Source organism: Morone saxatilis, unplaced genomic scaffold (assembly GCF_004916995.1).
Source record: "Morone saxatilis isolate NCDOM2014 unplaced genomic scaffold, NCSU_SB_2.0 Contig16, whole genome shotgun sequence".
NCBI lineage: Eukaryota > Metazoa > Chordata > Actinopteri > Moronidae > Morone > Morone saxatilis.
Window position 1 is genome coordinate 22,452,320 of NW_023339718.1, and position 22,814 is coordinate 22,475,133.

General features: G+C 41.8%; 2 protein-coding genes across 6 annotated transcripts in view; both read left to right on the plus strand.

Moving 5' to 3' along the window:
* Positions 1-920: 920 nt before the first annotated feature.
* golga3 (golgin A3) lies at positions 921-17,128 on the plus strand. Of its 3 annotated transcripts, none has more exons than XM_035658448.1 (24): positions 921-1,131; positions 2,310-2,587; positions 4,215-4,370; positions 5,379-5,491; positions 5,953-6,674; positions 6,894-7,002; positions 7,515-7,821; positions 7,985-8,187; positions 8,291-8,428; positions 8,594-8,755; positions 8,861-9,229; positions 9,640-9,717; positions 10,769-11,032; positions 11,176-11,270; positions 11,588-11,804; positions 12,218-12,361; positions 12,549-12,746; positions 12,897-13,013; positions 13,318-13,457; positions 13,568-13,700; positions 13,945-14,067; positions 14,184-14,348; positions 14,895-15,061; positions 15,188-17,128. In XM_035658448.1, exons 2-24 carry the CDS (start codon positions 2,422-2,424, stop codon positions 15,375-15,377), a joined length of 4,476 nt encoding a protein of 1,491 aa, XP_035514341.1. In that variant the 5' UTR covers positions 921-1,131; positions 2,310-2,421; the 3' UTR covers positions 15,378-17,128. The 3 variants fall into 3 exon arrangements, with proteins under 3 accessions (XP_035514341.1, XP_035514339.1, XP_035514340.1); XM_035658446.1 differs by having other exon boundaries at positions 922-1,131; positions 4,215-4,496; XM_035658447.1 differs by lacking the exon at positions 921-1,131 and adding an exon at positions 1,629-1,751 and having other exon boundaries at positions 4,215-4,496.
* Positions 17,129-17,227: 99 nt separating this feature from the next.
* Positions 17,228-22,814, plus strand: part of ankle2 (ankyrin repeat and LEM domain containing 2) — a 15,656-nt gene continuing 10,069 nt past the window's right edge. The window contains exons 1-3 of one of the 3 annotated variants that reach the window (XM_035658153.1): positions 17,228-17,317; positions 19,710-20,204; positions 21,342-21,536. In XM_035658153.1, the coding sequence (XP_035514046.1) occupies positions 19,721-20,204; positions 21,342-21,536 (679 nt within the window). In that variant the 5' untranslated portion in view covers positions 17,228-17,317; positions 19,710-19,720. Of the gene's footprint in view, positions 17,318-18,204; positions 18,579-19,029; positions 19,245-19,709; positions 20,205-21,341; positions 21,537-22,814 lie in introns of those variants that run through there. The other 2 variants (XM_035658152.1, XM_035658154.1) reach the window with 2 other exon arrangements.

Sequence of the window (22,814 nt, forward strand, 5' to 3'; positions counted from 1 at the left end):
TTATTTATTTATTTTTTCATTTTTTATATTTAACCTTTTCATTAAAAATGTAAATTTTACCCATGGCCTGATACTTTTATTTGCACTAAAATGTTATGTGGGTTACACTAGTTTGACTTTGTCATTTGTCTGGAGACTTGGATGTAATATGCCTGGCACTTTACACCTTACACATTAAGACTGTAAGACACTGTTTGTTGTCTTACAGTGGGAGCCCTGCTGGGGGACCCTGCACTGGATAGTGTTCATTAGTTTGAGGATCCTGTTGTGGATGCTGGTGGCAGGGCCCTTAGGGGTGTCTGTGGCTGGGGGTTGTGATCTCAGCCAGTCCTCAATGTGCTGGTAATGTAGGATTATTATATATAATTATTATTATTACATACACGGTGTGATTAGAGAAAATTAATGAAACCCTGCAAGATATGTATTTTATTCTATTTTCTTTTACAGGTGATAGCACGGTGTCACTAGTAGAAATATTCTTGCATACACAAAATCAACCAGTGACGATGAGCCTCGAGTGCACATGCAATTCAACAAACTGCGTCAATGGGCGACGATGAGAGGTATTTTGAATAAAAGGCCAATGCAAATATATAATCTTAACTGAAGTCCTCTATGTGAAATAATCCATTATAATCCCATTACACTGAGCAGTGGCATTATATAACGATGTGCGTATTAATTCAATCCATTCATTCTGTGCTACATATGGCGGCAGGCTCTAAAACTGCCACTGGCAGCATGTAAAGGCACTTCTGGTGACACCCACAGCTGCAGGCTCGCTGCAGGGTGCCACAGCAGGAAAGCTGGGCGCAGCTCTGTCACCACAAGAGTGAAGCACTGTGCCACATCCGACCGATCCACCAATAGTACTGTCCGTTCCATATTATAGTTCGTGTAAGAAATGTATCATCGCCACACGCCTTTGCGATATGACTATATCGTGGAATTAGGTTAATAGGTTTTTGTATTTGAGATGAAAACGTTGTGAGTATACACAGCAGACACTCGGTGGTCTGACAGGGTGTATTTGTTATTCCAGATGTGTATGCGCCCTCTGTTTCTAGTCGGACAGATAAGGGACGGAAACCAAACAGCCACGTAGTGAAAGGCGAAGCTCGCAAAGAGGTGAGCATTTATTGTCCTTTGTAACATTTACTGACATTGTCATTTTATAATTTGCACACGAGGGTGGTAGCGGACAGAAGGTAATTCGTTAGTTTCTTTAAGTATTTGAGAAATCCCACATCTACACAGGCGCTGGCGGGTCTAGCTAGCGAGTTAGCCAATTTAGCTTGACAGCTCCCGTCATAAACACCAGCTAGCTGTCTCGCTAGCATCGCGAGCTACTTTCATCCACCTCCCCTTTAAGTGTACCCTCCTCATCAGCCGGCTCAGCTTTACTAAACCCGGTCAGCGCCGGACAGCTCGACACAACGCCGACACATTCCCGTTTATCAGTGACTCCATCGAGGCAGCGCGACACGGTGCTGAGCAGAGGCTAGCGAAGTTACCCCGCCGCTGTCAGACGACGTTTGCTAACTTAGCAGCACAGCCTTGGAGGTTATCATTAGTGGCTAAAGTGACAGAGAGCAAACGATGGTGAGTTTTGAATTATCATGCTGTCACCACAGTGTAAGCCATCGGCTGCGACCCTTCCCCCTGAATGCAGAGAGAACATAATAGCAGACTCTTAACATTCATGAACATAAACCGGAGTCTTCCCTGAAGACAAATGTACACAATGTGTAAGTATGGTGTATATTGTTCTGAATTGTTTGTGCAAATTTGACACAACACATATCAGAACCAGAAACTGCTGCTCTCACAGTTAAACGGATATTCCCCACAATCAAGTTAAAGTGTGGAGAAAAAAAAGGATTGGGTTTAACTGTCTATTTGCTGGTTGACAAATATGACAGGCCAAATCTGTCAGTCTCATGTTTAGCCTTTTTATAGGCTTTTTTACAATCTGTTGATGAGACAGTCTCATCATATGACACTTTTGGCCTCATATATCTGTTTCTCCGTATGGAAAAGTAAAATAATTCAATGTCAGCTGCCAGGTAATCTATATTTAACGCGACACAATCTACTTAACGTTAACCGCCCAGCCAGCTTGTTAGCCCTTGCCTTTAGCTCATGTTTAAATGAAAGCACGCTGTGTTGTTACATAACATTATTACTGTCTCACCTTCTTCTATGATGCAGATTGAGCTTTATAACTTGTCATATTCTCCAAACAAGACTCCTATTATAAGCCGGATGTTAAACTCAGTGTTTTTTTTGTGTTTGTCTGTGTTCAGAAGTGTTCCTGGACACTGACATGCTCCCAGCTGGCCTGCCTCCTAAGAAGATGGTTTTGTGAGGAGCTCTTAATACACTGGCACCAGCAGACTGTTCAACTTTCTAACGCAAATGGATAGTAACAAATCAGAAACAGCTGCAATGGAGACTAACGCTTATCAAGAAGCCCACGTTATAGACTCCAAAGAGGCTGAAGGTCATACTGTGGATGCTAAAACACAATTGAAACAACAAGGACTGGAGAACACACGAAACGTAAAAGAGGATATTCATAACGGTGAGTACTGATGTTTCAGTAGAATATGATTAGGTTTCATTGTGTGTATGTTTAGAAATGATATATTCATGTGACACCACCACCCTCGGACCAAATGGACCCAAAGCTGGATGCTAACTAAACAAAATGAATATCTTTAAAAAATAAAGGCCATCTGAATATGAATTGATTCCTATGCCAAAATTTAGTTTGTACATATGTAGCCCAACCTCAGGGAAATATTGTTACAGTATGTGAAAGCAGTATCTATCATTTTGGTTGGACATTGGTTGTCTGTGGGAAGGTTTGTTAGAAACTTAGATTTTATTAAATGTGTCATTAATATCAAACATGCTTTGGTAGGTAGGTTTGGTTAAACAGCCCTTTGAAATGATCGCTTCGTTTTATGATTCATTTTGTGTTGGGCCTATTTATAACATATTCCTGCTAGAATGACTGTCCTTGTGCTATGATTAGCTTGTTTCCAACTCTGCTCTCTGATCTGCAAAGTCCTTTCCCCTTTAGGGAAATTACTGGTATTTCTTTTATCTAACAATTGTATCCTGCCATGCATGACCTGTTTTTGTGACTACTTCAAGGCCTGAGGCCTTCTGCTAATGTGTGAAACTGAATTTAAATTAGTAATCATCAGGGGGGCACTATGCTTACAGTCTACATTGTTTAAGCTTCAGGACAAAAAAGCAGGGTGGTGTGAAAATGACTGAAAATATATTTCCGAGCCTTCAGTACTTCAGTAAAACAACGTTCAAAAACAAAGCAGCAGAGAGAGAGATATCCTCAAAGGTTATTTTCTTAGATATGATGAAGCTCCCCCAGAGTGTCGAAAGACTTGTTTGTCCAGGCTGAACTGAACTCCTCATGACTGCTATGTTGATTTTGATGTTTCAAATCAATGATGTTCCCCTTGGGCTTCATTTTCAATTGAAGGCAGTCTATTTCAATGGTAATATGAATGTGTATTTGGCAAATATTGTATGTAACAATGTTTGAATTTGTATTTTAAGCCTCTGAAAACTTGGTTTCAAATCTCTCTATAACATTAAATATTCACAACTAAATAAGCGACAATTAAAGTTGAAGGTTTGGGAGTTTGGGTTTCCTTTCACCAGCTAAGATTTTAACACTTAACCTCAACTCATCTCATACAGCAGGACTGTGTCCATTTGGTTTGATTAGATTTGTTTCACAGTGGCGTGGCAACATGAAGCAAATTCCACAACTGTTATCAGCTTTTGATTCAACTACTGATAAATTCTGATTGGTACATAGACATACTGTGTGTGTCACCACCATTTCCCCAGCTAATCTCTTCTCACTTTAAACCAGTGAGAAGAGCACAGACAAAACTGAAAAAATTGTGTTTTTGTTTGACCTACTTCGCCATAGTTTAAAGCTGCCTTTAAATGTGATTAACCTGCAAGACGTGCCCCAATTGTGCTCCCTGATACAACAATAGGTGCCGCATGAATGTTGCAACTACCTTTTTCCCTTAAGCTATTGTAGCTCGACAAAGTCGCCCAGCCAGCTTGCCAAGTGGAATAACTTTCATTTTGCAATGTAGTTCACAAGAACCTCTCATGACTAATTGTTACATTCCTCTGGGCTTCTCTTCCCCCTTCCCTTTCAGGTCCTGTCAGTTCAGATGTGATGCCAAATGGAGACGGACTAGCAGAAGGCTTCGGTGCTGCAGGGAACACTCATATAAATGGGTCCCTGCCTTCACCACCACCTCCCCAGAGCACCAGCTCCCCTGTCAACTCCCAGATCCAAGAGCCCTCCCCAGGTGTGGCTTCTTATCCACCCATGATGCTAGAGAAGTCTGAGGGAGCTAGTGCTGTGGTCACGGTTCACACGGGTGATTCATTGCAGTCACTCAGACTCAGTATGCCTATGCAGGAGACTCAATTGTGTAAGCATAAACTCGTGTGGAGTGAATGCCCCCTCTAATTATCCCTCCTTCCCCTATATTTTAACCTCATTTTGCTGTGGGATGTTTTGCTTTTTTGGCTCATCTACACATCCTTTTTTAACTCCATTGTCTGTGTATTCTCTGAACAAAAGAATTCACTGAGAACTTCTTTTAGTTGTTTGAGTCTACCCCCTTCCAGCAACTCGCACAGGCATTTGATTGATTAGAATTTGGTGTGGGTGCTTCATTTGGAACACGGTTTGGACTAATGGCTGCATTTTGGAACTAATCCCTCTGTCATGGTAATTTTTTGGTGGTATTTTAAAGTCAGGCACAGTTGCCTTGTTCAGTTATGAAATGTAATATTTTTAGGCATGGCATAAACTGTGGTGATTTTGCCTGGCTTCACATTGTAACTCCCACACAGAATATGAACGTGACTGATCCAATGTACATCTGTTTAATGCGGTCTTCATTTAACTCATTCCAATATTGCGTTCAAGCTTGTCATATGTGCGTACACTAACCAAGCAAATAAAGACAGTGATACAGCATGGGGCATGCTTTAGATATATGGGTGTAACGTGTAGTGTAACGCCCATACTGTTGCCTACAACTCTGCAATAGCTGTCAGGTAAAATGGAGTAGTTTGTGACCTACTAGTCACTGTGGCTTGTACTTGTAAAAAATTGTTTCCCAGGGAACAAGAACTCCAATTTGAATAATTTGTTTACTATCGCTGTCTGTGGAGGATAGGATTCCGGACAGCTTCACTCTTATAGTCATATAAAACCTGGTCTTGTGTATATAAAGTGGTGTAGTTGTGCAGTATGAGATGATTGGGAACATTCCTCTTTTTGGCTTAACATACTTTCCCTTTAGCCAACCAGAAGCCCTCGTTGGAGATGGAGAATGAGGAGAGGATTCGGCTAGAAGCTCGCCGGCGTCTGGAGGAGCAGCTCAAACAGTACAGAGTGCAGAGACATAAGGAGAGGGTAAGTGAATGGAATAGCTGTCTTTTTAACTCTTTTTCCATTTGCCTTCGCGGTCCTCATGTTTCCTCAACTAGCATCGACATTATTTAATTGCGATTTCTCCATTTGACAACTATTTATTTTGATGGGGTATATGCAGCATTCAACTTGTGCTTCATGCCTGTAGAAAGACTTGCTCTCAGCTGAAGTAGGCAGCTAAACACGCTGCTTTCTTGGAGAATGTAACCCAGAGGATAAACAGTTTAAGAGCTATACAGTCCACAGCTTTTCAATTTGGAGAAGTGTTCAGCATGGTTGCAGGTTTGTCTCCAGAGTGCCCTATATTTGTGTGTTTGTTCTGTTTCTGTCTCTGTTTTTCCTGATTGAATACATTGTACTGTGTCTTTCAAGCTGGGCAGTCTTGTGTCAGATTTTGTCAGGATGCCTGTACCATGGATTCCTTTCTTTCTATCTGTTTCTAGTCTCACCGCACTACCCCGAAGAACAGGCCATTCAGCACTCTGGATCCAGAGCTCATGCTGCATCCTGAGGCTCTGCCTAGGGCCAACACCCTTGCCATGACCACGGAGTATTCTTTCCTGAGGACCAGTGTCCCCCGTGGTCCCAAACTGGGTAGCTTGGGAATTCCACCTTCCAAGGAGAGAAAGTCCAGATCACCCCGCCCGAACAAGATCCACTCCTTGGCTGACTACAAGTCTCCTGAGAGTGATGGTGGAGGTGGAGGAGGTGGTGGAGTAAGAACAGCAGACAACACCATGAACTCCCTCCAGTCCACCATTAGCTCAGTGTCCACCTTGTCTGAGGTCAGTGTGATGTCTGAAGGCAGTACCTGCGAGACAGAGACACCGCCCGGTGCTTCGCTCCAAGGTGGGGACAGTGTGTCAGAAATTGATGGCAGTGAATCAGGAACGAAGCCAGGGAATGATGGCAACGACAGTGACAGCTCGTCTTACAGCAGTGTGTCTACCAGGGGGACATACGGCATGCTCTCCGCAGCAGTGGAAAGGCAGCGGGGGCCCTACACAGTGGAGGGGAGGGAGATTGCCCCAGAGGCCATGGGTCAGTTCCCCTCCCTGCAGGAAGTGCTGCAGGCAGCCAGTGAAGAGCAGCACCTGCTGGAACTGGAGCAGGACAGAGAAGGGACAGCGGAGCCTCGCAGCCGCAGGGACAGCTTCTCCAGCAGGTATTTGTCAACGTCAGATAGGGAGGGAATAAATTAATGACTACAATCAGCAATTGTAGGCATTAGTGTTGTGTTTACTGCCAAATTCAAGCCAGTAAATTTACATTGAGATACTGCTTGATTAGAACTGGAATTCCTCACACTGACGGGGCTGGTACTTAAAAATGTTAGATGGTTAATTACAAATCCTTATTATAATGTTATTGACATTTGTTTCAGTGTTTCTTTGGAGAGTTCAGTGATGGGCCATGATGAAATGCTGCAGGTGTTAAAAGAGAAAATGAGACTGGAGGGTCAACTGGAATCTTTGTCATCTGAGGCTAATCAGGTAATATAACACAGCGATTTCTGTAATCACATTTTCCATTTCCTTCTACACAAATCACCCATCCATACACACTCCGTACCAGAGTGGTCCAAATAACAAGGCAAATACTCATCGACAACACTCTCAAAAATTAGCATCAATTTGAGTCAATATGTCTTTCAGTTTCACATACAGTTAGTTGTAAATGCTAACCCAAGGACATGTCTTAAAAAACACATTAACTATAGAATTAATATTATATGTTTACAGATGTTTTAACTGCCAAATGGATAAGTAAAAGTTTACTGTGTTGTTTTTCCAGAGTATTATTTGTATCGAGTGTCTTTTTTTATTCGCTCACTTTATTACTTATAACTTTGCCTGTAAATGTCAGTATTGATACTGAACTCACACCATCCAAGATACGATAAAATGGTTGTTAACTTACCTGGGGGGGCCGTCAAGATGACACTATATTGGAAACACCAAGAATAATTAGGTGCATGTGCTGACAACGCTGTCCTGTCCTTCAGGCTCTCAAGGAGAAGACCGAGCTTCAGGCCCAGCTCGCTACAGTGAATGCTCAGCTGCAGGCTAAGAAGGAGGAGGCTCAGTTCAGCCAGGAGAAGCAGAGCACCCTTACTACAGAGGTTGGCACACTGCGGCAGAACTGCAGCCAGCTAGAGAAGGCCATGGTGGAGCTCCAGGGAAGTCTAGAGAGCAAGAATGCCAGTCTGGCTTCTCTGAGCAATGACCTGAAGGTGGCTGAAGACCAATATAACAGGCTGATGGGGAAGGTGGAGGAGATGCAAAACACTGTAGCCTTGAGGGACAATACAGGTGAGTGATGGAGACCCAGAGAACTGAGTGTAAGGTCAACATTTCTGATTGTGCTTTGAGTTAATAAACCAGATAATATAGTTGTGGAGAACACACTGATTACTGGTTTGCATATCCACTCATGATTAAATGAGGCGTTTTGGTCTTGACTGCACTTTTGCAGTTCAGGATTTGCGTCAGCAGATGGGTGGACTTCAGAGCCAACTTCAACAGGTCCAGCTGGAGCGCAGCACCCTGCAGAGCCGTTTGAAGACCTCCCAGGCTGAAATTGACTCACTCCAGCAGCTCAGACAGTGGTACCAGCAGCAGCTAGCACTGGCCCAGGAGGCAAGAGTACGACTGCAAAGTGAAATGGCCAACATGCAGGTAAGGCTGACACTAAAGCAGTTTGTTTTTCATCAAGGCTTGACAATTGTCAGAAAAGAGATTGACATGACACTTTTGTTGTTGTTGTTTTTTTCTCTCCCAGGCTGGACAGATGACGCAGATCGGTGTTGTGGAGCATCTGAAGCTGGAGAACGTGACTCTGTCCCACCAACTCACTGAGACCCAACACCGCTCCATCAAAGACAAAGAGCGTATTGCTGTTCAGCTGCAGAGCATTGAGGTAAACTCTCTTTTCTGAATATGCTATCATCAGGTTTGTAAAGTCTATATATCCACTTAGGAAACAACCCATATAGTCAAGGATAGATAAAAGCAAGCTTTTTCTTAAATTACCAAGACTAAAGTTTTTGATAAATATGTCTGTTTTTTACTGTCTGTGACTTAGGCTGACATGCTGACCCAGGAAGCTAATTACAAGCAGATCCAGGATGCAAAGACCATGGTGGAAGATGATCTGCAACACAAACTAGACGAGTTTGAGGAAGAGCGAGAACGCTTATTGAAACTGGCCAACACGGCCAGCACCCTTGAAAGGGAACTAGAGCAGGTAGCCATGCCAATGACTGTAACAGTAATTTGTTTTCCTCATTGTATGGGCAGTCAAATTCTTATTGTATTCTGCTCTCAACTGCCTTTCAAACTTCCCGCTTAGGTGAGGTTGACCCTTTCCCAGAAGGACTTGCAGCTGCAGTCACTTCAGAAAGAGCATCTGGAGCTGATGCGCCAGCTGACCACCACTCAGGAGAATCTGCACACCAAAGAGCAGTCCATCAACCAGCTAGAGGCCCGCTACCTGGAACTGGAGGCCCAGCTGGCCGAGCTGCAGACAGAGAGCAGCGCCAAGGATGACAACATCCAGTACCTCCAGAACGAGAAGATTGTCTTGGAGGTAGCGCTGCAGGCAGCCCGGGCCGACAAGAGCCAACTTGACGAGAATGCAGAACAGCTTGGAGAGGAGGTTCTGGTGGCTTCAGATGTCTTGGATCAGCTCAGACAGGAAGTCCAAATCAAAGCCAATCAGGTAGGAGAAGGGAGGTGAAAAATAATCACAAACATGATTAAATCATTACCAGTAACGCAAAATCAAATACTGACATTCCCTTGTGGGCATCATTAGATTCCTATCTACTTCTGTAGTAACACCTCCAGTTAGATATGTTATGGTTAAATACTTTCTCAGTCATGGTGAGCAGCCGTTCTTTTGGCTATAAACCTCAGTAGGAATTGCTGAGCTGCTAGTGACTTGGTTTGCCATGACCTTGCAATTCTCAGAAGCCCTGTTTTTGTACCCCTTTGATGAAGTGTGTGTGTGTGTGTTTTCCATTCAGCTGAAGCGGTGATCAGTTTGTACAAAAAACCTTTAAGTAGCATTTTGTTCTACCCTCACCACCAACATGTAGTGAATAACGAAGGGCCTTTGCTTTGTTACAGATTGAAACTCTTCAACAGGAAAATAGCTCGTTGAAGAAACAAGCTCAGAAACTGAAGGAGCAGTTCCAGCAACAAAAGGTAAGTCATCTCCCTTGCTCTTACAAGGGATTATGTACAGCTCTACTCTTACTGAGTAAAGTTAATAGAAAGCAAGGAGAAGTGTAGACTGTGTAAACTTTGCGTACATTTATAAAACACTTCAGGAATCCACCAGCTGGCTTAGGCTGACGCTGTCGTGGGAGGATGTATTGTAGAGCCAGATGGCTGTCGTCTCAGAAGAGAGCTGGTTGACACGCCTCAGTAGATTGAGAAGCAGTGGATGCTAATCAGTTTGCATTGACAGGCTTTCATAAAGAGGGTGGAGTTTATTGACAGAATGACATAAATGTGAATTATGTTTGATTGCTTTGAAGACTTGAGTTTTTGTGGACCCTTCAGGCTCATGCATTAACATTCATCTTCGTCCATCAAATTGTATTAGGACTGCTTAATTCAGCAATCCATTAAAAACCTCTGATGATAAAGACGAGACGTTTGGCAGCAAACTAATATGTCTCTTCTCTGCATCTAAAGTAACTACGTGAGGTACTGTAGCATGACTGATGCCACCCATTAAAAGTGTGCAGGATACTGGGAGACGAGGAATAAGATGTATTTGCTTTCACTTTTGGAGATGCTTAGACTACCAAGTTACTCTGGTTGCAATGTGTTTCAAACTTGATCCTCTTTTCTGTGTTCCCACATGATACAGCTGCATGTGGCACAGCTGTACCTGCATTAACATTTGTAAAGCAATTAGAATATATTAGAAGCTTAAAAGCTCTACATGAACTAAAAGCACCTCCATCACAGCTTTCCTTTGGTGGTTTCCTATGATATTTTCTGAAATGTCAGTATGATATGTGTGTCAAACACAAGGCTGTTTGGGCAGAAAAAGTAAAGGAAGTACAACTCGTTATGTATAGATGATGCAGTGTGGCATTCAATTCCTGTTGCAGCCCTCTCTCCTTCACTGTTTCTCCAGTATGTTGCGAAATGTCTTTTGCTACTGTCTCAGTCAAGAGAAATGTGAGGATAACAACTGAGATATTCACCTCATTAGTAAGACGCACTGTTCCTTACTTTACAGGTGATGGTGGAAGCCTACCGACGGGACGCCAGCTCCAAAGACAAGTTGATCAGTGAGCTCAAGTCCACCAAAAAGCGCCTGTTGTCGGAGGTGAAGGACCTGAAGCAGGAGCTGCTGGACGCTCAGGGTGAGAAGCAGAAGGTAGAGCTGGAGCATGCCCGGCTGCAGAAGGAGGTGGTGAGAGTCCAGGAGCAGATGAGCAACATGGAGGCCCATCTGCAAGCCATTCAGACAGAGAGGGATCATCTTGAAACCCAGTTCCAGGTAATTCTACATTTTGTTCAATACTTCTTATCAAATTTAGGTAAATGTTGACGTTTTGGATGTGGCATAAGCAGGTCTAAGTAAACAGTTTGTTTTAGTGTAAATCCTGTAATGTAAAGTGTTCATTTTTTCTCCCACTTCAGTCTCTACAGTTTGATCAGAGCCAGCTAGCTGCAGTGACAGAAGAGAACGAAAGCCTGAGGAAACAGGTGGAGCAAATGGAGGCAGGAGCCAAAAAGTGAGTCATGTGCTGCATAGAGATTTGGGGAGCTTGAATGATTCCCACAGTAATCACTTGGAGCATGATGCCTATCTCTGTTGTCAAATGTTATTTATAAATAGAGGTTATTGATATACCTGATCTCCACATGAGTCAGTATGTGGTTTGAAAAGTACATCTATCCACATCATTACGCTCTATTTGTGTGTTATCTATATCTGTACATTAAGTGTCATTTTTAGCTTGTATTCCTGTGTATGTATGGTGTGCTGGCAGAGCAACCTGTTTTCTCCATGGACATTTTTAACTTTTTCATTTCTTCTGGCATCAAATAGGGCCATCTCAGAGCAGAAAGTGCGCGTGAAGCGGCTGGGGACAGATTTAACCAGTGCTCAGAAGGAGATGAAGGCCAAACACAAGGCCTACGAGAACGCTGTGGGCATCCTCAGCAGGAGGCTCCAAGAGGCTCTGACTGACAAGGAGACGGCCGAGGCAGAGCTGGTCAAACTCAAGGCCCAGGTGTCGGATGGGGGCAACAGCCAGGCCTTACAGGTACTGTATAAACCTGCCAGTCAGCAGAATATCACAGCAATTGAAAATAAGAAGTAGAAGTGTGACTCTAGGCCTAAGGTAGTAGGGGTATGTGGTCCATAACACCTGTTTTTCTAATAAGTCATATTTATCATTGCTAATTAGAGTAAACTGTACATTCTATGCATTGAGCTTGTACTATAAGCACTTCTCCATAATCTCAATGAGAAATGAATTTAAAAGCCCTGTTTTTCTCTTGCTTTTGTCCACAAAAACAAGAATACCACTTTAAAATCATCCCTTCTGTCTGTCTTTGACCTCAACTCATATATATATATTTATAATAAAGATATTTGTCATTTCATTGTGAATAACGCTGGTATAACGGCGCCTGTTGAGTAACTGAAATGTGTGTGGTGTTATTCATCATCCAGGAAAAGATTAATGTTCTGCAAGCTGAGCTGCAAGTTGTGAGCAAGAGCAAGTCTATGCTAGAGAAGGAGCTGCAGGAAGTGATCACCCTCACCTCCACAGAACTGGAGGAGTACCAGGAGAAGGTCATGGAGCTCGAAGATGAGGTGAACAATGATTATGTTGTGTCAGTTTCGGATTTTTGAACAGAATTGCTCTTTGGTTCTAAAAGGAAATTATTGTTTCCTGTATTTTTTCATTTTGTGACACTGATCACAACCCTGAACAAGCGTTTCTGTAATCAGTCAATTCATATATGTCATGTTGAATTAATGGAGTGAATTGATTTCACAGCTTCAAGAGTCACGATGCTTCAAGAAGCGGATTCGAAAGTTAGAAGATGCCAACAAGAAGCTGGCACTTGAGCTGGAACATGAAAAAGGGAAATTGGCTGGATTGGCCCAGTCCCACAATACACTGCGGGAGCATTCCAACATCTTGGAGTCTGCCTTAGCTAAGAGAGAGGCAGATCTTGTCCAGCTCAACTTGCAGGTGAAAAATGTGTTCGCTTCTTATTATGTTTATGTGTTTTTGTATTACCCCCGTGTGAAGTGTTTGCCAAAATAGAAACATGTGTTTGAGAAATATGCACTTTTAATATCTATAAACATAACTTTGTTTTCCTATTCATGCTTTTGACAGGTTCAAGCTGTTCTGAAGCGTAAAGAGGAGGAGGACCAGCAAATGAAGCAGGTGGTACAAACTCTGCAGCTTGCTTTGGAAAAAGAGAAAACCAAAGTCAAGGACCTGAAAGAACAGGTAGGGGCTCTAAGACAGACATCAGGATGTATCATGTCATGCAGTATGTACTCTTGTTTTTAAATTGAAATGCCAACTGAACATAATTTTTATTTTTTCCTTTCAAACGATTCCAAAGAGTCATTTAAATGTATTTGAATATTTATTTTGAGATCATTTGCATGGCATAAAGCACAATAAAAAGCCTCTTGGTATAAAAGTTAGAAAGCAGTACTGTTACATGAAATTATAGTAAGTCCACTAGCTTTTATCATTTGCCCATTGGGGGGTCTTTTAGGCTGTAATGATGCAATATGTCCTTTAGGTGGCAGCAGCAAAGGCTGAAGCGGCCCACAATAGACGACACTACAGGGCAGCTATGTTGGAGCTGTCAGAGATCAAGAAGGACCTGCAGGCCAAAGAGGACCTGGTCAAAGCTCTGCAGAGTGAATCCCACAAACTACAGTACGTGCATTTAAAGTTACATTAAATACAGAGACTTATGGACATTTTTTTTCAATCTAATATTGAGTTGCAAAATCTGCAGAAGTTCTTAACACTGTGGTACTCTGCAGGGCTCAGGATGAGCAACACGCGCAGGAGGTTTCCAGCTTCCAAGAGGAGCTGGCTGAGGCCCATTCACAGCTCCAGATCCTCCAGAAACAACTAGACGAGGAACTGTCCAAGCAGCCCCTCACTAACCAGGAGGTAAGGATTCTCAGCGAGGGTTAGACTTGTGTATATCTATAGTATATGTTCAAAAAGCGAAGCAATGGTCCACCTAATATGACACACAATGAATGAAGTTGTTTAATTAGCCTGCATTGATTATAATAGTTTGTAGGGTTACAGTTCTCTAAAACCAGTTTCAGCCTTAGATTGACCCATCACTTGTTGTTATTGGAGAACATCTCTCTGTGACACTGATGTCTAACATCGACCGCTTGTTCAGGTTGAGGACCTGAAGTGGGAGGTGGAGCAGAGGCAGAGGGAGATAGAGGCTCAGAAGCAGCAGCTGGAGATGATGGAGGAGTGTCAACACAGGGAGCTGGACAACCTTCAGAGAGCTCTGCAGGCAAGTATAGACAAACGCAAAGCTCCCAAGTATACCTCGCTACACAGGATTATTTTTACTAAAGTAAACAGTTAGTTACAAACAGTGTGACTAACAAAGATTACTTTCTGTCTCAGAACATCAAAGTGGAGCTGGAGTCGGTACAGGAAGAGCTGAGCGGCACCCGGAAGGACAAGTTTATGCTGCAGGCCAAAGTGGGCGAGCTGAGGAACAGCATGAAGACGGTCCTGCTGCAGAACCAGCAACTCAAACAGGACCTCAAACAGACCCGTCTGAGGAAGGTAGGGCCCCTTATTTTTCTCATGAAAGTGAGAAATTGTTATGTCCTGTGACAGTTTTAGTGCAGGCTTCGTAGCCACAGCACTGCCCTGCCAACAAATGTTTGTATAAATTTGAATGGTATTTGCTTATTTGTCATCATTTACGCCAACATATCTAATGGGCCTACTCATATAATGGTCACTCCACTTTGAGTTGCTCTTTAATTGGCGTCTATGGCATTAAGGCTTACAGATGCTTAGAATATTTAACATTACTAAAATATATCAGCTTTCATCAGACACAATTTTAAAAAAAAAGACATTATAACTGAAGTAATTAAAAATAATATGTCAGTATTTTTAGCATTTCACATGGATAACAGTGATGGCTGGTTTTTACACAACTGGGGTATACCCATTAATTTCTATTAGAAATGCTTACAAAGCCCCTATCCTTTCTATATAAATATTTAATGGCCAAAGTTCTAAGTATAATACCAAATAAGAATTGCCTGCTGAAGATTAATGACAAAATACATCCCTGTAATGATGGTTTTGTTGGAGCAGCAGCGCATGGAGCTGAAGAGTGAGGGGAACCCATCCAACCCAGTGACTCCAGTCAAGATCCCAGACTGCCCAGTGCCTGCCTCTCTGTTGGATGAGTTGCTGAAACCATCAACTTCTGTCAACAAGGAGCCCCTCAACAACCTGCACAACTGTCTACGGCAGCTCAAGTAAGCCTCAAATGACTCTGTTAACATCATCAACATACCTACATGGCTACCTACTTTTTGTTGCTGCGCCGAGCATCTATCCAAATGCCAGAATGTATTCAGTCTGTAATGTTTCTTTTTTGGCAGGGAGGAGATGGACAGCCTCCAAAAGCAGATGGAGGAACACACAGTAACGGTACATGAGTCAATGAGCTCATGGACAAACACAGAGGAGGAACTGGCTCAACTGGGGCTTCAAAACATCTCCAAATCATCGACGCCGCTAAACAACATGGTGGCGGAAAATAACAATAAAGCTGAAGAGCAGCAATCATAACAGAAGAACTTTTCTCAGGCCAATAGAGGGAGAGTGGAGTTTTATCCACAAAGGCACTTTTAGCCCCTTATTCCCTTTCTCTTTTCTTAACAATTGCTGCCAACATTTGGCATTCTCCCATCAGCACAGAAGTGCTTTCGCAGAGTAATACTTTATATACCATAGCTTTATTCTTTGCTCTTTATTTGACGGTTGTTTATATTTTGTTATGCTATTGTCACAATTATTTATTTAGAGTTAAGGAATGACAACTTATCTGACAGCCTTTCCAAGAGGATCCCCCATCTTCAGTTTTGTTATAGATACAAATATGGTCTAGTTGTTTAACTGATCTGTTGAGTCAGCAGTTTTCCACACTAAAAGGTATTTAGTCATCATCCGCCTCAGAATATGAAATCAGTGGCTTGGATGCTGCTTCATAATGGCTGACATTATTTCAAAAAGTGTTTTTAGTGACAGAAACAAACCACGGTTCTGCACAGACTGGCTATGAACTGTTCTTCCATTTCTTTGTGCCTGTGTACAAACAAAGTTGCTCATATATGATTTAACTGACGTGGTTGGTTTCACATCTACATGGTTTCCAAGCAGTTGTTGATGAATTATCATCACTCCTCTTCATGAAGTTAAGTCGTGCACAATTGTGGTCAGTTGTTTTTTTTTAATCGCCTCGTGTTAAAATGCAGTGTTTCTTACATTCGTTGTAACCATATCACCTTGGGTTCTTAAACTCTAAAAAACATTAATCTCAGTTCTCTATGGAGGTGTTTTGTCTAGCATGGACTGCAGTAATCTGTACTCAAACAAGCCTTAAGCAATCTTTAATATGCTGTAATGGTCTAAATTGGTTTGAATGAGTGTATTTCTGCTTAGGGTGTGTGCAAGATGTAACATGTTGTATTGTATATGCGTGCAAATCCTTACTGAGGAATGGTGTATTGTAAAATAAGTGGGTTACATCAACTGACATTGCACAGAAAACTTGAAGTGACTGAGTGAGAAAGTTGTAAGATGAAGCAGAAATTGTACTTCTTCTAACAGCAGGTGCAATCAGATGTGTTCATTTTCTGTTACGTTTGGTACATACTGTATTTACAAAAAATGATTACCCCTGAATCAGATGTTATACTTGTTTTATGGATGTTTCATGGGTAAGGGAATAAGTTAATTGTTTCCAGAGGTTAATATATAAATACACTTCTTTTTTTGTATGATTGTAAAGTCATCATAATTGTTTAATAGTGTAACAAAGATGAAATACAAGATCTCAAGTACAAACCATAAATCAAAGCTGATCGTAATTCTGCTACAGCTGCACTAAACCTTCAGTGTACAGGGGTCATTGGCTGGTACAGTAGCTTTCTGCATGCAACTGTGCTACAGCTGCTGTGTTGCTGATCATTCCCACACTAAAAACCTTTTTTTTTTAAAACACCGTTGTATGCTTATGAATTTCCAAAGGGACAATAAATATTTTGAGGAATGCTTATTGAGACAAATAACAACAAATATATTGATATACTGTGTACTGAAAAATATTTTGGACTGTATCTTCCAAACTACCTTTCACTGTAACGTTAGGTAGTATGTAATAACATTGCTAAGGCACCTGCGCTCAATGCATAAACCTTGCCGTATCTGCTTGTTTTTTTTTTTTTTTCAAAGATTGGAATTGATTCATTCCTATGTTTTAACATTTGTGTTGGGAGATGTGATTGTATTTATCATAAAATTGCACTATTCATCTGTCATGGCAGTTTGTGCTCATTCAGTGAATACTGTGTACAAAGACTATAAAATATGTCTCAAGTTCTGCCCTATTACCCCACGTTATTTTGTTCAGGCGCTATGTAAGACAGAACCGGGTCCTCGCCTTCTGCATTTTGAAACCGTCGCGGTGAGAAGACACCTAGCAACAGTAGCCGGGGAGAGAGGAGGAGGTGGGCACGGCGCTATTAAAATATAACGTTATTAAACTAGCAGCTCACTACAGTTAACTTACATGTTGTTTGGTTATGTGTGCGGTGAGAGTAAAAACTGTTCTTACCGTACGAATTAACGTGCGCTATTGCTAACCGGTGGCATGAGTGACTAGCTTCCTGCTTGGCTAGGTGGCTAATGACTGTTAGCATGCCTGTCAGACTAATCTTCCAGTAGTGGACCGTGTAGCCAACGTTGTCCTCGCGTTCATTTTCTTTGCTTCCACCAGTAACAGAGAACGGTCTCTATATAACGTTGTGTAACTCGTGTTTCTTTTTTTTTTCCTGGTGTGAGAATCGTCATGACTTGCTGTCGGCTTGCTTCATACATGCCTGACCAAGTTGGCCTGCATACATGGGGTTGTGCCAACACGAAGCATCTTTATTGTGTTTATACCAACATTACATGTCCACCAATTCGTCTTTTTTATTTATCTTAAATAGGTGAAATGTGTTAATCATGAAACCCCAGACTTGAGTCTGCTAGTTATGGTTTCCTTGGATTAGTCACGTCTGCTATGAGAGCATGATGCTACATTCACAACTCTGGGAAAGTATGTAAATATGAGAGACGTACTCTAATGTTTTTCCGTTTCCGTTTGTTTTTTTTTTATCATGGACCTGCTTTGTGAGATTCATGACAAAGCACAACAACTTTTCGATGTAACAGGACACGAATTGCGTCGGATTAACTTATTTTGTTGTGGCTTTTAACAGGAAGTGTTAAAAGTAGTTTGATATTGATATTGTAACTTAAAGAAAAATACAGGCCATGTGCATAACGTGTTAACCGCAAGGACCAGCAAGCCATTTTGAGTGATGTTTTATGAGAATGGTATAGTTAAAAACAATAGCCATGTTTCGATGATTGGTGTAGTGTAGACGGAGTTAATCGATTACATTCTTCGGCATAAAGTCACGTGTCGGCGTATATTATTTTGAAAGTTATCTAGTTCATCGCTGCTTAGTTTTGTAGAGAGAATTGTGAAAAGTCACTTCATGTTCAGCGCCTTTCACCTTCAAGTCGTCCACATTTGAGTTTTCCCACAGGTCGGGAATGCAGCGTGCGCCCTCCCTTTAAACTGAGCATGCGCAGAACATGTTGTAAACAATGAGACTATTCCAGACCGTCTTCAGCTTTGTGTCTACCCAACAGTTTATCTGTGCAAAACTAACAACGATTTCGCATAGTTCCGCGTATATTAAATAAAAATGTCCCTTGGTAAGTATAGGTGCACATTTGTTACTAGATGTCATAACGTACACTTTGTTTTTTCTCGGCATCATCACCACGAAGACGTATCAAATTTGTTACGTTACAGCCCGAAAACCCACCTCGAGTGACATAGGCTACTTGGGCGTGACAGCATGCGAATGAACCGACTATTATCGTTATAATTCATCCAGTTTTCTCTGTATTTGTAATGGTTAACCTCCCAGCTACAATCGCGCGGTTTACTCTGTCTAGATTTCCATCTGAGCACTTTCCCTCATGCTAGCTTTGTCAGGCACACTCCCCGGCTGCTAAAGCTGACTTGTTGGTTAGCAAGCTAGCTAGCAGATGCTAGTCCAACATTAGTGTGGTTGGTTCTGATGATATTATGTGTTGGTTAGAAATATGGGGTTTTCAGAATTTAAGTAGCACCTGCATCATTTCATTGCAGAGACTTTAATTAGAAAAAGACTTTGTAGCTGTTTAGCACACCCGCGCGATGTAATATAATTGTGCAACCTATCTGGAAATGCTTGACACTGAAGGGCAAGGGTTTACTTGTCTTGCAGTCTGTATTATATTTTACAATGTGTGGTAAAAGACGGATAGCGTTTAATATATGTGCATACTGTTTCAGGCTGCTGGATTGCTAATTTGGGGGCAATATAGTAGAAGGTAAAAGCATACTAAACTCAATTTGTCATTTAATTTAGAGTTTAGAGTTATTAGTTTTATGGTTGATGACATATCTATATTGTACACTGAAATATATATACATAATGAAATAAAGTTAGGCATTCAGATGGTCTAAAGCCAGGTAGTGTAGTTTAAATGTATGATTGTTATTAATAAGTAATGGTAGTGGAGCTGTATGGATGAGGAAACCTATTAGCAAAACCAGAAGACTGATATTTATGTATGGTTTTTTGTGTCTAAATGAGATTGATTATAGTCTGCCTAGAACTGTCATTTTCTGTTGCTGTATTGATTGATACAGCTAAATTATATATTATGATTCTTCATATTTAGTTTAAAAAAATCTGGATCCCTAACAACAAACCAATGCCAAGCGTCACATGGTGGTTGATTTTAATTAACAAGTACTGGTCATAATTGCGTGTGTTGTGTGGTGTGTTGTAGGGAGCTGAAGCATGGAGGCGGTTCTGAGCAGGCTGAGGGGGCTAAGTGCTGATGAACTGCGTGAGGAGTTTACCCGAGCAGACCTCAGGTGCGGCCCTATCACAGCTACCACCCGAGCCACTTTTGAAAGGAAGTTAGCCCGAGTCTTGGCTGGGCCAGAGAGCAGTGCCACTGAATCGGACGGTTCTTCAGCCGGCGTCTCGGGCCATGTGACCCCCGTTGCCGATCATGCCAAACCTGTGTCATGTGCCACCTCAGCAGTTGCACCCACCACTGCTGCAACAAGCAGCAACCCCACTGAGACTGCTAGTGAAGAGTTGGACTTTGGCTATGGCGTGGGTCTCAACCCTCCAGACGAAGAGGAGATCTCAGTAAAGACGATCTCAGGCAGCGCTGCTGAAGGCAGCAACTCTCGGTCCAAAACAGAAACCCCTTCAAAGTCGGCACAAGTTTCTCCCACCTTTTATTATGGAGTATGTCCACTGTGGGAGGATGGTAAGAGACTCATCCTGTTACTTTGTGTGGTGTCATACAGACGTCAGTGTTACATATTGAGTTTGTAAAAGTTACATCTCAGTTCAGAATTGCGTGGATGGTCTTAATCCCTTCATTTTGGGACATGCAGGAAAACGTTTAAATGAGTAGAGAAAATCCCTTTAAAATGTGACTAGACTAGCATCATTTTACACAATCTGAATTTACTCCACAAGTACACAATATATTGATCATCAGTCTAAACATAAAAATATAGTTGTTAAATTGAAAAAGCCTACAGGTTACCACTATTCAGTTATATCATCACTTCATCTCAAGAACCCAGTAAGGTAGATGAATAAAATATTTTTTGTAATGCTGTCTGAACACTTCTAATCTCACTAATTCAACACTTTATTGGTATTCTGGTTTAGTTTATTGACTATTATCACGGGTTCATAAAGACAGTTGTCATCCAAATGACAGAGACAATCAGTTATTTTGCTGTTACAATAAAACGGCAATGCTAAATAGACCATAGAATTAAAAATAGACTAAGATCTTGCTGTTAAAATGAAACGTGAATGGAAACATACATAATAAATATATAAATTCAATTCAAATGATATAATCTAATGATTCAAAAATGTTCTTCATGATTTCGTATTGCCTCAGCCTCACACGCAACAAGCTATTTTCTCTGATAAGTTTAACTTTTAGCTTTATACTCACTAGAGGCTGAAGTCCACCTTAAATGAATATTGTGTTGCTTGTTTGTTTATTCGTAATATCCACTGTGTTCAGTTTCTTTATTTGTTTAGAAGTACTGGCTGCTGAAGTAGTCTGACATCCACATGTGTTTGCTATGTGGATGAAAACATTTGTTGTTATTTCTTTGGTGGTAAGCGGCAGGGCAGTAAGATTGCCTGACCTCTCTGGAATAGAGTATTTATCTAAATTAATCTTGAGCTACTACAAAAATCAATGCTGGTCATGTTAATCTGTCAGGGCAGTCTTTTATTGGCACTTCGTAGATCCTCATCAAAATATGACTTTACAGGCTGAATGCCGCATTAACAAACAGTAAAAATGTGGAAACATTGAAAATGTGAAATAAGCTGATTCTGAGACGTGTTTTTTTTTTTTTTTTTTCTGCAGAGAGAGCGCATGTGTACACAGATAAGAAAGATGCCCTTCAAGCTGTAAAGCAGATGAAGGGAGCCCGCTTCAAAGCCTTTCCCATTCGCGAGGATGCTGAGAAGTTTGCTAAGGGGATCTGTGATTATTTCCCTTCTCCCAACAAATCTACACCCTGTGTATCTCCTGTCAAACCAGGCCTGGTCATTAGTAAAGGTAAGTAGATAAGATTAGGCTGTCAAGGAGCTCTCTGTAAAAAAAGGCGCCCTAAGTCAATACTTATTTATCATATAGATATGATCAAAAGTTCAACTTTTTGCACCACTTGACTTTATGTCAGTTTAGGAAGGCCAGCACTTTCAGAAACATGCACAATTAAGAGAGCTCCAGGCGTAAACTGAAGTGAAGTTTCCTGTCAGGTAATAACCGCTGCTGGTGTTATGCAAATCTGCATCAAGTAACAGTGGCTTGTTTCTTCCTTAATAAACGGGCCCTCTTTCAGCTAGAACATCACACTTTGAAAAAGTCAGTGATTAGTATTGAGAATGTATCCATTCTGAAATTTGATCAGGTCGAGTAATTTTTATTGTGAATCAAATCATGTGGCCCAACACCAGTTTTGACAAGCCTGTCCTGTCTGGTAAACCGTGGGTGTGTGGGCCTACAGGTTGTTAACAGAGCAGAACCCTGGAGAAGTCGTAGTTGGAAATGTTCAAAGAAAAAGAGTACGGCAATTTTTAGAAATTACTCGCCCAGGTGATTAGATGAACCTCTTGTCTGAGCGCAGTACTTCTCAAAGGACACTAATTGTAACCCAGCGCCTCGCGAGGTACCTCCTGTCACACTCTGTTCTCCCTCTCCGACACCAAGACAACAGTGGAGGTTGATCCGTAACCGGCGGGAGCGAGCCCAACAGTTTCAACGAGCCCACGCACCCAGACCTACCCGCCAAGCTGAGGAAAAGCTCGTGGAGAAGCGGGATGAGGTGGTCTTTAGCGGAGCTGGGTGGGGACCACCTCGCTGGATCTCATTGGGCTCGAGGGGTATTCCCGACTATTGGATGTGAGAATTTAAAGTGAATTTCAGGTGTCTTAAAGAAAAGATATGGTAAAACCAGTCAAACAATAAGATGGCAGGCATGTGATTTTGAGCCTTTGTATTTGTGGCGAGTCATTCAGCGGCTCTGTAAAAGCTAGGTTGCTTATTAATTTTAGGGATGGCATAGGGTCTTACTTTTGGAACGTCATTTGTTGGATACGGATAAAACGCTGTCAGCTCCACCTGTCAACAATGTCCTTGTCAGGAGCTTGCAGTGCTACAGATTGAAGACGAATAGTTGGGTATGACTCTGTTCCTGGGCCTCTTTTGTTTTGAAGGCTGTTTTACAATATCTTTTCTATGTAAAGAATAGGAATCAATCGTCGTGAAATCACTTTATATTCTTCCTCTGTTTACATATTTTATGTGGGATTGTGTGTATGATCCCCTGATTGC

What these genes read in the sequence shown, in the direction of transcription:
- golga3 (XM_035658446.1), top strand. Translation starts at nt 2,422, where the DNA reads ATGGATAGTAACAAATCAGAAACAGCTGCAATGGAGACTAACGCTTAT. An exon ending in AGCAGTTCCAGCAACAAAAG is followed by an intron (nt 9,718 to 10,768) that starts GTAAGTCATCTC and finishes CTTACTTTACAG; the next exon opens with GTGATGGTGGAAGCCTACCG. An exon ending in AACTGTCTACGGCAGCTCAA is followed by an intron (nt 15,062 to 15,187) that starts GTAAGCCTCAAA and finishes CTTTTTTGGCAG; the next exon opens with GGAGGAGATGGACAGCCTCC.